Consider the following 13,625-nt stretch of genomic DNA (forward strand, 5'->3'; position numbering starts at 1 on the left):
CTATACTCAAGGAAAAAGAGGAAAATGTAATACATTTTTAAAATACTTCCATTAAAAATAACTCAGGTCAATGCATAAAGGATTTAGCTTTGGTTACTTAGAAAATTTAGTTCTGTGAAATAACTCATTCACTTGCTCCCTCAGGTATTACTGTATATGAGTAGCTTGCAGGAGCAACACACTCACAGGTGAATAGCTGTCATCTTAATATCCCCATGGAGAGGAAACAGAAAAGAAGCATTTTTTAATTTTCCCCAAATATCTGGTCTTCCCAAAAACGTCATTGGAAATGCAGCCACGTGCATAAGGCATTAGAGTGGATTACTGTGGCATTCTGGGCGGGAGAGACAGCCTTCCTTACAACAAAATAGCCCATACTGTCCCCTCTGCCGCACTCATCTTTGCGGCTTTCACATTATTCACGGTCTCCCATTTCTGAGTCTCCCCATAAATGCTGGCCCAGTGCCCTTCAGTGAGGGAAAGAAATTCTTGGAACCCCTCTGTTTCACAGTTGTATTCCAAACACATTGGCCACTTGCCAGTCCACTTTGTCTGCATGTCTGGGGACCTGCCCACTCTTTTCAGTGAACAATTACTTGAGACAGTGGCCTGCCATCCCATCCTAAATCCTAGCTCCTAAACCGTAGGTCGCTGAGAACAGATCTCCCCGTGCGTGAAGGCTGTCAAACAAGTGTCATATTTTCTAGCAAATCTATACAAATGAATGTCACCTTTAAAAAAAAAATGATTATCTGCTACTGAAAATAAACTAAACATAATTTTTTATATCTAAAGCTAAAGAATAAATACATAGTCAAATGCTCAGTGGCTTTCCTGTCAATAGCAAACCCTCTGGATGCGTGTTCACGTGGCACTTTTCTCTGAGATATTTACCACGCTAATAATCAGGCTCCTGGAAGAGGCCCCAGTGCTCCTAGGAATGGAGGCAGATGTCCTCTGGGAACGCCTTGTCTCAGGGAATGCTGGCACACGTGTCAGTGCTGCAAAGGAGACCGGAGGTCGGGAGGCCTCCCGCTGCTTAACCAGCCTGGACCTCAGACACACTGCACACCTTTAGATCCACATCTGGAATCCTGGTGGTCTTTTTCAAACCTTCATCATCCTTTCATAAGAAAGGCTTGTTCTTTGTTTGTTTCCAAGTGAAAATGGGCTTAAAAACTAAAGTTACTTCAAAAGGGCTCCCAGGAAAATTACAATGATGGGACTATTTACAACATGGAAATTGGCAAATGCTACCAGGTTCCCCTCCCCCACCCCAGCCTCCATCAATTTTAAACATTTGCCAGTACACTATAATCTAAAATCTTTTCTTTCTCAATTATTTATCATTTTAGGTATCAATCATATTTCTATATTCTGAGTTGTATTTTTCCCTTTATTATGTTTATTTACCTACTAAACCTGAGAAACTCAGGGGAGGCCGGCATGGCGGCCTCACAAACTCAGAGACTGAAAGTAACCACCTAGGATGGTCTGAAATGAAAACTTCCTGAATAAAAGCGAGTTGTGGTGGGTTGTCCTGTCCTAGGCCAGAATCTTCCCTGACAAAGGCCAGTCTTTTGTAATTGAGCCTATCTATTGTCTTTTTGCATCAAAGACAACAAACTTGGAACATCAGAGTAAGCCCTTTTCCCAGACCCCTCAGGGCTCACCCTCCCACCAGAACCCTCAGGGTTACCTTCTTCTCCACATGGCATCTCTAAGTGCTTTAAAGGTTAGCTGTTAACTCTCCTGTTGCCACCAGTGTAACAGCGGTATGTGTCTCTTCATTTTGCTTTTTATCCAATCTCAGAGGTTTCCCCGCTTCCGCTTCTCCAGCCTCCCTAATCTACCACCAATGGACTTCATGTAGCTCCCTTATGTCTTCCCCTTTGATTCTGATATATAAAATAAGTGGAAAAACTGCCATTTTTTTCCAGAGCATTTTCTCAGGCCATTGAGATTTTGCTTCCTGACAATCGTCTTCAGTTGGGCTCAAATAAACTCATAAATAAAAATTCTCTATATGTTTGGACATTTCTTACATTGACCATCATTAGTCTGCTTTATTTTTTATTTTTTATGTATTTATTTATTTATTTTTTATTTTTTAATTGACATTAGAGCTAGAGGAAGGAAGGGAGAGCGAGTGAGAAAGGGAGAGAAAGAGAGGGAGAGAAAAGTAAAAAGAGAGAGAAAACACTGATGTGAAAGAAAAACATTGATTGGTTGTGAACTCACAACCCAGGGATGTGCCCTGACCAGAAATGGAACTCGCACATTTTGGTTTACAGGAATGGCACTTCAACCATGTGAGCCACCTGGCCAGGGCGACAGGCACTAGCCCTTACCCCTTTCCCATAATTTCTAGGGATTGGAGGCATGTGCTTGGTCTGTCTTTTAAACCGCAGTGTGATGATTATTTTAATATTTAATAATCTGCTCATTAAAATATCCTCTTTTAAAATAAGATTGTTTATTCATTTCTGTTATATAGATCCCCAAATTTAAACAACAGATTTCAAGTATTCCATTAGCATTTTGGGAACACAGATGTCCAGTGAGCTAAATTCTCCAAAGTAATCCTGTTGGGAGTTCAAGGGAAATGTCACTGGAAATTTTTATTTCTTACCCTCGCTTGTTGGACTAACCAGTAAATTGTTCTCAAAATGCGGTTTGTCGTTCAAGTTTTATTGGCTGCCTTTCTGAACGTTTAAAACAACTTCGGAAACCCTACTCACCTCCAAGGGGGAAGTAATAGCCTTCCAAAAATAAATATTGGTAGTCACAAGCAGAAGCAGCTTTTAAATTTGTAAACCCTCCAGGTTCCAATGCTTTTCAAACTTGGGAAACAATGCTTTGAGTTTCCTGTTTAAATGTCGGGGGGGGGGGGGGGAGGAGACAATAGGAGAAAGGAAGGACAGCAAGTGAAGGCCAGGCCTGTGGAAAGACAAAAGGCAACTTGAAAGTAGAACATAGCCTGGGAGATTTAAAGAGAAGAGGGATCATTTAAATTTAGGGTTTTCTGATTTATTTATTTATTTATTTTTGAGGCTGAATTGCAACTATTACATCATATAAATGGTTGGGAATGTGGATGAATCTCCCTTACTTTAAGAGGGAAATCTTACAAGTGTACCACTATAACAATTGTTAAAAAAACACTTCAACACTGTCCAAGTGCTTTTCAAAAGATTTCTAGGCTTAGAAGACTATGTATTTAGGATCAAATAAATGCATTCTGGGATTTTAAGCATTTATAAAAACATCTGACTTCACCAAATATGGACAAATCAGTCTGAAGGTTAGACATATTTTTGTATATAATGTAAATCTGAAATTCCCCTTGACGTTGAGCAAAATTCCCATGGGGCTCCTGTCGTTGGGAACACACACTATTGATGTGTTTATATTCAGGTTGAACTTTGTGATGTTCCTTGTGTACACTTTAATATTCTTGTTAATAATGCTTCTTTATAATATTGACATTTTGAGTTTCAATATATGAGGGCTTTATCGAAAGCACATTTTCTGACTTTATTAGCATTTCTTCCCCTATAACAAGGCAAGGGCTGAAATATGTATCCTCCATGTACATGGAGGAAATGAAGTAGTAAAAGCTTGAACGATAGATACTCTAAGGACAAATCCAGTCTCTCACGCATAAACGCTGCCCACAGAAGTTTTGTTTCAAATTGGGGGGAAATTTCAGGTCATTATTTGTAACATATCCATAGTTATATTTTTCAAATTTTATTGAGATTTAATTAACATACAATAAAATGTTCCTATTTTGATTAGTTTTAACTACCTTAACCACATTTCCGTCACCCCCAGAATTCCCTCCTGCCTCTTTGCAGTCAGTTTTCCAAACACTTCTACCTTAGGGAGCCACTGGCTTGACTGCAGTCAGTATAGACTAGTTTTGCCAGTTCTAGAATTTCATATAAATGAAATTATGCAACATGTATTATTTTCTGTGTGTTTCCCTTCTTTTACTCCACAGTATTTTTGAGGTTTATCAATTGTTGGTTTGTTTCTTTTAATTGCTGAGAAGAACATCAAAATTTATCTAATTACTTGTTGATGGCCATTTGAGTTATTTCTAGTATGAGGCTATTATCAACGAAGCCACTATAATCACTTGTGTAAAATGTATATTTTTTCACATTTGTTTTCAGTTATCTTTGCTAAATATCTAGAAGTGAAATTGCTGGGTCATATGTTAAGTGTATATTTAACTCTATCACAAAGTGGCAAACATTTTTTCACTGGTTTTATGCCATTTTACATCTTAGAGTTAATGTATAAGAGTTTCAGTTGCCCCAGATCCTCACCAGTACTTGATATGGTCAGTCTTTTAAGTTTCTGCCATTCTAGTAGGTATCTCATTAACTGTTTGATTTTCAGTGCTATGATAAAGATGTTGAACACATTTTCATGTGCTTATTTTTCATTCATGTATCACCTTTTGTGAATTGTCTCTTCAAATATTTTGTTCAGTCCAGTGGGTTATTACAATTATGTTGTAAGAACTCTTTATGCTGCCCAGATGTAAACTCTTTTCGTCGGGTATAAGTGCGGCAAATGTTTTCTCCCAGTCTGCGGTCTATCTCTTCATTTATTCTTAACAGTGTTTTTAATTTTGATGAAACCTCTTTTGGGTTGAATTGCATCCCCCTCAAAAAGGTCTCTTAAAGTCCTAATCCCTCATGTCTTAGCATGTGACACTGTTGGGAAATAGAATCTTTAATAGACTGGTAATCAAATTAAGATGAAGTCATCAGGGTGGGCCCTAGTCCATTGTGTTTGGTGTCTTTATGAGAAGAAAAAATTTGACAGAGAGATGCCCATGGGAGAAGGCCGTGATGAGATGGGCAGAGACCAGACTGAGACATCTGCACATCCAGAAACCCCGAAGCTCGCCAGCAAACCCCCAGAGGCTAGGGGAGGGGCGTGGAGCAGACCCTCCCTCACAGCCCTTTGAAGGAACTGGTCCTGACTCCACCTTCATCATGGACATCTAGCCTCCGGAACTATGAGAAGATGCATTTCTGTTGTTTAAGTCATGCAGTTTGTGCTATGTTGTTATGACAGCTGTAGGAAAATAATACCAAGCCAAATTCATCAAATGTTTAGTTCAAGGTTACTTAGACTTATTTACATCTATGTTTTCTCTAGAGTTATGTTATTTTGAAATCTCAAGTAGGCATACTCCACACATTTTCCTTGTCACTGGGTTTTATGTTTAGATTGTGTGATGTCTGAGGGAGCACTTGTTCCTTGGATAATTTCTAGAATTAATCCCAGTTTCGATTAACAGTGTAAATATATCAAGTGGTTCAGTGTCCATCTCTTCAAGTTCAACTTGGAGTAAGTTTTACTTCCAAGGGGATAAGGCCCCTTGTCCTTTTGTTCCCTTCCTGTTAAGTTGAGGGTGATCATAGTTTTAATACCAATCATTTAGAGCCCAGAGCAGACATACACAGGTGCACTTCACCATTTCCTTGATCCCTCTACTCAAGAGGACTATTTATGTACAAGTCAAACACATGTCACTGCAGGTAAATGCCCTGAAAGCACTGAGATCCTTCTTCTCCTGGATATGCAAACACATCAGAGTTTTCAACGGACACTGTAGTGTTCTAGCATTCTACTTCAAGAAAGAACAGCCCACCAACCAACCCATACAACCTTTACCTTGTGAAGTTAGTTTCTCTGCTGGAAGTTATTGTTATGGCACCTCTGTTCGTCATAGTTGAGAAAACAGAAGTCTGCTAAGGTCACAAGAAGGACTAAAATAATAATTAAGTAAAATTTTCTGTAAATCTTTCTTTGGAATGGAATACTCAGCCACTAATGCACGTGGCCTTTGCTTTCACATTACTCTGCCATAACACAGCATTGCTCTCTACTTCCTAAAGTCCTGTTGTACAACAGAATCAAGTCTTCAATATACTAATTCGAAGACCTTTCTACAGGTAAACGTCTTACCCTTGACAGACAGGTGTCTCCAGGTCACAGTCGGCTCTGGTCTGCCTATAGCAAGACACAGCAGGGTCACGCTGCTTCCCTCATTCACAGTGATATCTGAGGAGATATTCATGATTTGCGGAGGAACTGTAAAGAAACAGAGAAGAGAATAAATACACGAAAATTATTTTTCTTACACCCAAAAGAAAGTGTTAGCCTATACATATTCATATAGCATGTTTTTTATAATGAGTATTTTCTCAATAATAATTTTCAGATTTCTTGATCTGCCAAGGATGTGGCCAGTAACACAGCCCTTACAGTGCTCTTCTGGCTTGCGGCAGGAGGCAGGTATGTGTGTGGGGTGGGGAAGAAACACAGGAACTGAAGAGGAGGACATTAATGCTTCTTGATTGAAAGGCAAAACCAAAAGGAAACTATTTATAAAGTTTTCTAAGAGTTCCTGTCTATCCACACACTCATTTATTTTAGTAGAATTGCTGACTTAAGCAAATAGTCATGAGTTGCCCCCAGTTAAGCTCTATTAAAGCTCTATTTTCATTAAAGCCAACCACACTAAGTCAGTTACCATTTCCTGAGCAATCTGGGCACTTTCATATACTTTGATCTTGCACAGATTATTCCATCCTGCAATTCCTTCCTTTCATTTTGCTTTACTTGAAAATTCCTTCTCATTCCTTAAAACATCTCTTTTACAATACAGAAAACTTGTCTCTGACTTGCCCAGTCAGAGTTAGTTGCTTTTCCCCTAGCCCACTGCAATCTGTCGTCCCAGCTGCTATTGCTACTATAAGATGCATTATAACACGTAGTCTTATGGCGTCATATCCTAGGGGTTAGGGGCAGCGCTCTAGAGTTCAACTCATCTACTGAAAAATCGGGGGCAAGGTAAACTGCCTTCCCCTCTTCGAGCTTTGGTATCCTCACCTGCAAAACACAGATGGTAGTAGTAGCTAAACTAATTGTGTTGTGCGGTTTAGATAAAGCAATGGCTCGGCAGAGTGCCTGATGGGAAAGAGCACTCAGTGAAGGTCAGCTACGGAGGAGACAAGGAAGAGAACGGCAAGGGAAGCAATAACGTCTTTGCAAACAAACTGTTGATCTCTCATGGGTTGGATCTATGTCCATTTACCTGTAGCATCGCAAAGGCTGACGAGATCCCTAGTTTTGTTGTCTACCTTGGCCTACCTCCAGGCCTTGTTCTTAATTCACTTCACAACGCAGCACTGGAAAATATCCTGATTCCTCTCAGCTCTTACTCCACATCGCCATTGTCCAGGTTGAGTTTCTCACCGAATTTCACAGGAATAATGGCAATAGCTTCCCACCCGGATCCTCCCACTTGTTCTCTTTCCAATTTTGGATCCCTCCAACCCATCCCCTTCATGTGGCCAGAGGGACCTTCTCAGGCAATTATCTAATCAAAGTGCTCCCCAGCCGACTCCTTTAGCTCACCATTGCCCACCAGGCTTAACACATTCCCTTTTTCCATGACTTACATAAGCCTCCTGAAGTCTACCCCCCAACCCACTGGTAGACCTCACGTCCAAGTACAGTCCTCACTAAGAACACACTACAGGCACTGCACCTGGCATTCCTGGGAACGGGGCCAAAGCACAAGCACTGCCACCATTTTGCTTTTCCTTGTCTTCTCTTCATTTTCTGCCTGAGAAGGTATGACTCAACTATCAAGAGACTTCAAAGGTCACCTCCCTTCAAATCCTGAAAAGAGAGTCATCTACCTCTTCTGCTGCATTTTGTCCAAACCTCCCCACAGGAGGGGACTGGGCATGTTGTGTTACAGTTGACTGTTTAATGCCTGTCTCTTTACCTAGAGAGTGAGGTGCTTGAGGACAAGGATGGGATTTCGTACATCCTTAATTTCCTTAGTCTCTGGCACAAGGCTGACAAGGGTACATGCTTGATTCTTTTTGGAAAGAAAGATCCAAAGAACAGATTGAACACATCCCCAAACTAAGGAGGACAAAGCTTTTAATGGAAGATTTTCAGATACCTAAATCTTTCTTCTCAATTTTCTTTTAGATTGTCAAAATACAAGAAAAAGGCAACAGAGGGGGGAGGCGCCAAGCTTATAGTTATGCTGATTTATTTAAACTGCCAGGTTACTTATGAGTTATTAATTACTATTGTTACAGAGTGGGCGTCTCCAAAAATCCCTAGAGCCTGCAGGTTGGGGGATGAGGAAAAGGGAACAGCTTTTAAGATGCCTTTGCATGAGTATGGCTAATGGCTAGTGTCTTTGTTACGCAAATGGCTTTGGTTCTTCCAAGGCCCCAAGAAGATGGGAGGGGTTTTGACCATGGAGTGGTGCAGAAAGAGCACACAGAGCCTGTGCAAGGTTCTGTGAATGGTCAGAACTGCGTACCACACCCACTGCATCACAGGACACTGTCAGAGATTTAAAGATAGGTGGCAGACATTTTAGTAGGGAAACTCCATTCGGCTTGGAAAGGAAAGGAATATCTCCATGCAGCTTTGAGAGAGGAGGAGAGGAGATCCACATGGTTTGCAAGGAGGGCAGAGGAGAACTCCATGCAGCTTTGAAAGGGCAGAGAGAGAACCATGCGTGATCCAGTGCAACATGGCAAATGCTTTCCTGGACTGTTATACGCAGGCTGATGACACCGTACCCCAGATCCTAAAGGAGACAGCTAACAGATAAGGGGTGGGGAACTTCTGGGCTTGGTTTTGGCTTCTAGCTTTTTGGGGAGCAAAGGAAGTGCTGGGTCCCGTGGGAGAACAGGGCTCTGAGCTGAAGTGCTCACTGCCCTCCCCAGGTTGGAATATTGTAAATAAAGACCTGTTTTCCTCAACACTAGTTGTCGGGTTTTACACCAAGGTGCCATGGGAAAGAACCCCCTTCCACTCTGTAACACCATCCAGTTAGAGTGCTAGTGAATTCCAAACCACCCTGAGTCAGTGGCAAAAGAGAATTATGGCTGAGGCTTGATACAAACGACTATGCAGCTTGTAGTTTTATGCTGCCGAGACCTTCGAGGTAAGTCTTTTCAAGGAGAAGCCGTAAGTAACATGTAGAACATTTGAGTTCCTTAAGGGAATCCACATTAGAAAATAAATAAAAACTACCTAGCTTATAAATCTGCCACATTTTGTATTATTTCCGCATTAGAATTTGCCCTGAAATTTCATTGCTTATATTTTATCCAGATACACACTGGGAAAAAATTGGTGTACATTCTAAATACACTGCATCCTCTTGAGAAAACTGTGCTACTTATTTTTCAGCATTTTCTAGCTTGTTAAAAAAAATACTTCTGAGCTTAGAAATGTCAATGCTTTTTTTCACCTTTACAAAGCAATAGCTTCGGTGCACCTTCCAAAATATCCTCGGAATAATGTCTGCTTTAGCTGGATGTGCCAGGCCATCTGAAGTTTTCTTGTTCTCTTTCTCTAAAACCAAGGGGGAAGGTGGGACTGGGTAACATTCCAGCCAACACGCCCAGGAACAGAACTCTCCACACTGCCCCCAATTCACAGTCTGTCCAGTTACATGTCATCTTGATGGGGGACCCAAATGTTGGAAAATCTTAGTTTCAGGTAACAGCTGATAAGCTTAGTAAGCAATGTATGTAAAAAGCTACTGTTTCAGGAACTGGAGGTATGACCCAACTTGACTCCAGCAGACCATAAGCAGTTCCACCTTTGTGCTTCAGGAGGACTGCAAGCCATCAGGATGGCATCTGGGCCTTTGTGCTCCAGGGTGAGGTGACCACGCCCAGGACACAAAGACCAACCCCTGGGGCACAAGGACCACTGCTCAGGACACAGATGAAAGGATGCTGCAGCTTTTATCTCAGTAATTTTTCCCTGAATTCCCAACCCCTTACCTACACTTTTCTTCTCCTTAAAAAAGGGTCCGTTTATAATGAAATTTAAGGCAGTCCGTTAGGGTACAAATCCACCGTCTTCTTAGATCACCAACCATCTGAATAAAGTGCCCATAAAGATCCAGCCCCTGTCTCTGCTTGTTGGGTCTGGTAGGTGACAGGCAGTATGATCACCAGCTTTTCTGGACTCAATCTGACCATTGGAGGGTCCTGGATTAAAAGGCGTTTGTAAAGTGCCTTGGATATTTAGCATGAGCTCCTCCCTCCCCTTCTCACTCTAATGACACCCATTAGGAGGGAGTGTCCTGCAGTGAAGTTGGGAAGGTTGTTCCAATAACTCCACCAGGCCCCAGGGAGTGCTTTCTGTCACTCGCTGCTCCTCTATTGCGTCCCCTGTCATTTTCTCAAAGGAGAAAAACAAAGGGTGTGGTAGCCAGGAAAAAAAAAGGCACAAGAAATGAATTGAGAAGAAAGTTCTTTCTGTTCGCAATTATGATATTTTAATAATATGTAATACATAACAATCTGTTTTACTTTTAATATGTAACTCGCTTGTTCTAAAATTGCTTACATAAGCCTTATCTCGTGGATTTCTTAAGAATTATAAGATAAATAGAACAAACATTAAACATTCTCGCTATTAAGTACATGATTTTCTAACCACTTTGCTGTACATCCCAAACTAATACAGAATAATATTGAGTGTAACCTGTACTTTTTTTTAAAAATGAAGAAATTGGGGCATCAGGAGGGTTAAGTAAGTAATTTGCCTCAAATTACATGGCTAACCAATGAAAGAATTCCTTCCATTATATCGTGCTTCCTCTTTGTTTAACCTCTATCAACAGCCCCAAACATAGTATTTATGCCTGCATATCTCTTTTCTCTGCTTGGAATGTCCTCCCTGCACATCTTCCCTCATAGCACTTACAGAAATGAACAGAAAATCTCATTCCAGGCGCTTCCCAGAACCCTGCACACCACTGCAGGCAGGGTCGACCTTAGTCATCCCAGTATCTTCTGGGCCACTGTGTTGGCCCACATTGCCTGCCAAAGGAGGCTCTCAACACTTCATTTGATTTTAAATAGCAAGTGAGTTTGGAAATACTACTATGATCTTTCCCTTGTTTTCATGGTAACTTTTTGAAAAAAAGGAGCTTTTGGAAATGAGTTTCCTTTTTAATTTTGTTAAATTTATAGGGGTGACATGGTTAATAAAATTAGATAGGTTTCAAGTGTATGATTTAGTGGTAAGTCAACTGTACATTGCATTGTGTGTTTACCACCCAAAGCCAAGTCTTCTTCCATCGCCTTATATTTGACCTCCTGTGCCCGCTACTAATTCTCCCTCCCCTTTCCCCACAGGTAACAGTTGTCTGTGTTTATGAGTTTTTGTTTGTTTGTTTGTCTTCTTTGTTCATTGGTTGCTTTCAGTTTTATATCCCACATATGAGTGAAATCATATGGTTGCTGACTTTTTAGGTCTGACTTATTTTGCTTAGCATAATACTGTCAAGATGCATCATGTTGTCGCAAATGGCAGCGTTTCACCTTTTTATGGCTGAGTAGTATTCTATTGTATGTGCACCGCATGTCCTTTATCCAATCACCCATCAAAGAACACTTTAGTGGCTTCCATGTTTTGTGAGGTAACAATCAAAACTACAATGAACTATCACCTCACACCTGTTAGAATGGCTAACATAGACCAGACAGCAATAACAACTGTTGAAGAGGCTATAGAGAAAAAGGAAGCCTTCCTCACTGCTGGTGAGAATGGAAACTGGGACAGCCACTATGGAAAATAGTATGGAGGTCCCTCAAAAAACTAACATTAGACCAAGCAACCCCTTTTCTGGGTATCTTCCCCCAAAATTTGAAAACGTCTACTCACAAAGGTATTATGCATCCCTAAGTTAATTTCAGCATTATTCATGCAAATAACTTCAAATGCTTCTACATAGTTTTTTAAAAACTTTTATTTATTTATTTTTAAAGGGAGAGGAAGGGAGAGAGATAGAGAGGGAGAGAAACATCAATGTGTGGTGGCCTCTTGCATGTCCCCAACTGGGGACCTGGCCCACAACACAGGCCTGTGACCTGACTGGGAATCAAACCAATGACCCTTTGGTTCTCAGGTCAGTGCTCAATCCACTGAGGCACACAAACCAGGGCTACATATTTTGAAAGCAGAACTTCATCTAATTTGCAGACACTTACCTGTGGCAAGCAAATAAATAAATATATGTATATTTATATATAATATATTACTAGTGTTTATGAATATACAGATAAAAATGCATAACAACCTTACCTGAAATACCAAAATTACTCAAAGAAAATGATAAGACCCACAAGACTCTAACTGAAGGATTACAAATAGCACATGTGGTTTCCCATCACATCTGCAGACACTAGGGTCCCCTTCCCGGATGGTAGTGCATGCACTTGGTCACCTTTACAGTGGTGATCGTGGGTTATAACTGTAAAGAGTTCAGTGCACAACTGCACCTGCTTCACCTTGTGGTCATGTTAGGTGGATGGACGGGTAGATGTAGACATCTAAGTATAGATATAACCATAGCGTAACATTTTCGGTCTCTCCATTTACATAAATATTTACATAAATACATGTGCAGAAAGTGATACAGACAGTACTTTACCAGATTGCAATGAAGTATTTTGAAGAAGAGGCAGATTTCTGAAGGTATCTTTGGGCTCTGGGTTACCACGAAGTATTTACACATTCTCTCTTGACCCTCAGTGTGGCCAACTACTCTTAAACACCCCGATATGTCTTGAACCTGTCCCTTCTTCCCTAATCTCACAGCCATCGGCTTAGTTGAGGAGCGTATCTTCTCGCGCTTGGAATATTGCAAAAGTCTCTTTATTTGTCAATCTACCACCATTTTATAATTCAAACTCTATACACCTACTACAGTTACCTCTTAAATAGCTTGTTTCTGTGTATACCCCAATATCTGCCCCTTGTTAAAATTCTAATGTCCAAACGTCTTAGTAGAATTCATAAAAACATTCCCCATCTGATCATAGCTTAACTCTTTGCCTCTTCTCTAGAAAGTGGCCCCACATATTTCTGAGGCTACATTCCTCTCTCATCTCTGTGCCTTTACACTATTCCTTCTGCCTGGAAAAAACTTTCCTAGTTTTGTGCCATATACACTCGCCCTGCAACACCCAACTCAAATATGAGCTTCTTTATGATGCCTTAGTTTCTCTCTTTTGTGTTTCCAAAACATTCTTGTTTGTGGCTTCACCACACCATTTCTCTTTGTAACTAAACTAGTCCATGGGAGAGACCTGCTATATTTACCCTTGTACTCCTGCTACGCAACACGAAACCTGACAAGTGGTAAAATTCTCCCCTCCTCTGCAGGTAATGTATGAATGCATTGGTTTTAAACTTGGGTACCTTATAATTTGTCAACTCTTTTCCATCCTAGAAATTTGACATTTTCTCTTTCCTTTCCTTAAAATACTCTCCACCCTATTCTTTACTTATATAACGTTTTTCCTTCTCAGCTTGGTTTTAGTGTTTCTTCTGCTAAGAAGGCTTGGCTAATAACTCTAGTCCTTTCTCCAAACATCTAATTCAGGTCCTCTTGTTAAAACCTCTCCTTACCCTTCAAATTTTCCTCCATAATATTGACATAGTTTTGTGTTTTTATATTTATTTGTATGGTTATTTGTTTAAAGTTTCTCTGTCCCTAAACTATATACTTTATAAACCACTATATTTTC

General features: G+C 40.5%; 1 protein-coding gene across 2 annotated transcripts in view; it reads right to left on the minus strand.

Annotated features, from left to right (window-relative positions):
* The window catches only part of OPCML (opioid binding protein/cell adhesion molecule like), a 515,096-nt gene that overhangs the window by 114,130 nt on the left and 387,341 nt on the right, over positions 1–13,625 (minus strand). For both annotated transcript variants that reach the window (XM_090291429.1, XM_090291428.1), the window contains exon 3: positions 5,995–6,120. In XM_090291429.1, the coding sequence (XP_090147555.1) occupies positions 5,995–6,120 (126 nt within the window). The remainder of the gene's footprint in view (positions 1–5,994; positions 6,121–13,625) is intronic.

Source organism: Furipterus horrens, unplaced genomic scaffold, assembly GCF_987537825.1.
Source record: "Furipterus horrens unplaced genomic scaffold, mFurHor1.1.pri manual_scaffold_11, whole genome shotgun sequence".
NCBI lineage: Eukaryota > Metazoa > Chordata > Mammalia > Chiroptera > Furipteridae > Furipterus > Furipterus horrens.